This window comes from Carlito syrichta, unplaced genomic scaffold, assembly GCF_000164805.1.
Source record: "Carlito syrichta isolate Samal-C Ts95f unplaced genomic scaffold, Tarsius_syrichta-2.0.1 Scaffold309736, whole genome shotgun sequence".
Lineage (NCBI taxonomy): Eukaryota > Metazoa > Chordata > Mammalia > Primates > Tarsiidae > Carlito > Carlito syrichta.
The window spans coordinates 208,926-210,508 of NW_007253832.1; the positions used below are offsets into that span (position 1 = coordinate 208,926).

The 1,583-nt window shown below is 50.0% G+C and overlaps 1 protein-coding gene across 1 annotated transcript in view; it reads right to left on the bottom strand.

The window, feature by feature from the left end:
* Positions 1 to 1,583, bottom strand: part of LY6G5C (lymphocyte antigen 6 family member G5C) — a 7,135-nt gene extending 5,552 nt beyond the window's left edge. Inside the window, exon 1 of the mRNA XM_008067702.1 lies at positions 1,463 to 1,583. Coding sequence (XP_008065893.1) covers positions 1,463 to 1,583 — 121 coding nt within the window. The remainder of the gene's footprint in view (positions 1 to 1,462) is intronic.

The following is a 1,583-nucleotide window of genomic DNA, read 5'->3' on the forward strand; positions in this document are numbered from 1 at the left end:
GGGCTCGGTGGCTCAGCCTGTAATCCTGCGCCTTTGGGAGGCTGAGTGAGTGGATTGCATGAGCCCGCGAGTTCGAGACCCGCCTGGGCAGCGAGACCTCATCTGTACAATAAAATCAAAAAATCAGCCGGGCGTGGTAGTGCATACCTGTAATTCCGGCTACTTGGAAGGCTGAGGCAGAAGGATCGCCGGAGCCTAGCAGGCAAGGCTGCGGTGGCCAGGGGCGGCCACTGCACTCCAGTCTGGGCAACCGAGTGAGACTCCAACTCAAAAAAATAAAATAAAATAAAATAAATAAAAATAAAAATAAAAACTTTGTCCACCAAAGCCCCCATTCTCTGCTTCCCTCCCCAACTACTTGCATATATGTCTCCTTCTTCTTCTGGTCCTAGGCCTGGGCCACACATTGAGTCCCCAAACCCAGCAGAGCACTTGGTGTGAGGCAGAGGCAAATGATAAGCGAACATTTTGAATCCTGTTTCTCTGTAGATGGTAATTTGTAGCCAAGTGAGGAAGCTGACAGACTGGATTCAGTCTTGTTCTACTCTGTGGATTCTGGTTCTCTCATCTGGAATGTTCCCCAACCCTCTATTCTTTTTATTTTTTGTATTTTGTATAGAGTCAGGGTCTCACTGTGTTGCCCAGGCTGGAGTGTAGTGGCAAGATTGTAGTTCACTGCAGCCTCAAACTCCTGGACTCAGGTTCCAGCCTTAGCCACCCAAGTACCCATCACCACGCCTGGTTAATTTTTTGTTGTTGTTATTGTATTTTTTTGTAGAGACAGGTTCTTGCTATGTTGCTTAGACTGGTCTTGGACTCGTGGGCTCAAGAAATCCTACCCCAGCCTCTCAAAGTGCTGCCAACCCTCTCTATTCTGTGTGTTCTTCAGATATGGAGAGGATCCCTTCAGTATTTCCATTCAGGTCACTGCTGTTGAGTAAGACCACCCTAGGGTAGTCACTAGAAACCTCCCTTAGGGAGCCAGGTATGGTGGCTCACGCCTGTAATCCCAGCAGTTTGGGAGGCTGAGGTGAGAGGATTGCCTGAGCCCAGGGTTTCAAGACGAGCCTGGGCAACTTGGTGAGACCTTTTCTCTACAATAAATTAAAAAATTAGCCAGGTGTGGTGGCATACACCTGTAGTTCCAGCTACTTGGAAGACTGAGGTGGAAGGATCGCCTGAGCCCAGCAGGTCAAGGCTGCAGTGGCCGTGAGGATGCCTGTCATTGCACTCCAGCCTGGGTGACAGAGTGAGACTCCCCAAAAAAAGAAAAGATCTCCCTTAGGGTGAACATCAGCCCATTAGCAGCCCCCAGGCATTTTCTCACCCATTCCATTGCTCCTCCTGTCTGAGTTTACCTGAACTGTCAGGTGTCAGGGGCAGATGTACCCAGACACTTGGTGTCGGTAGGTTTCTTCATCTAGCAGGCCAGGAGACCCTCTGATCCCTTGAAGATACTTACCAAACACCAAACTCATCATGACCAGCACAATTAAGACAACCATGTACAGGGCTTGGAGGATGCTGTGGAGGCCCAGGGGCCCCAGACCCAAGCTCCTTGCAGGGCCTGCCATAACATGCAT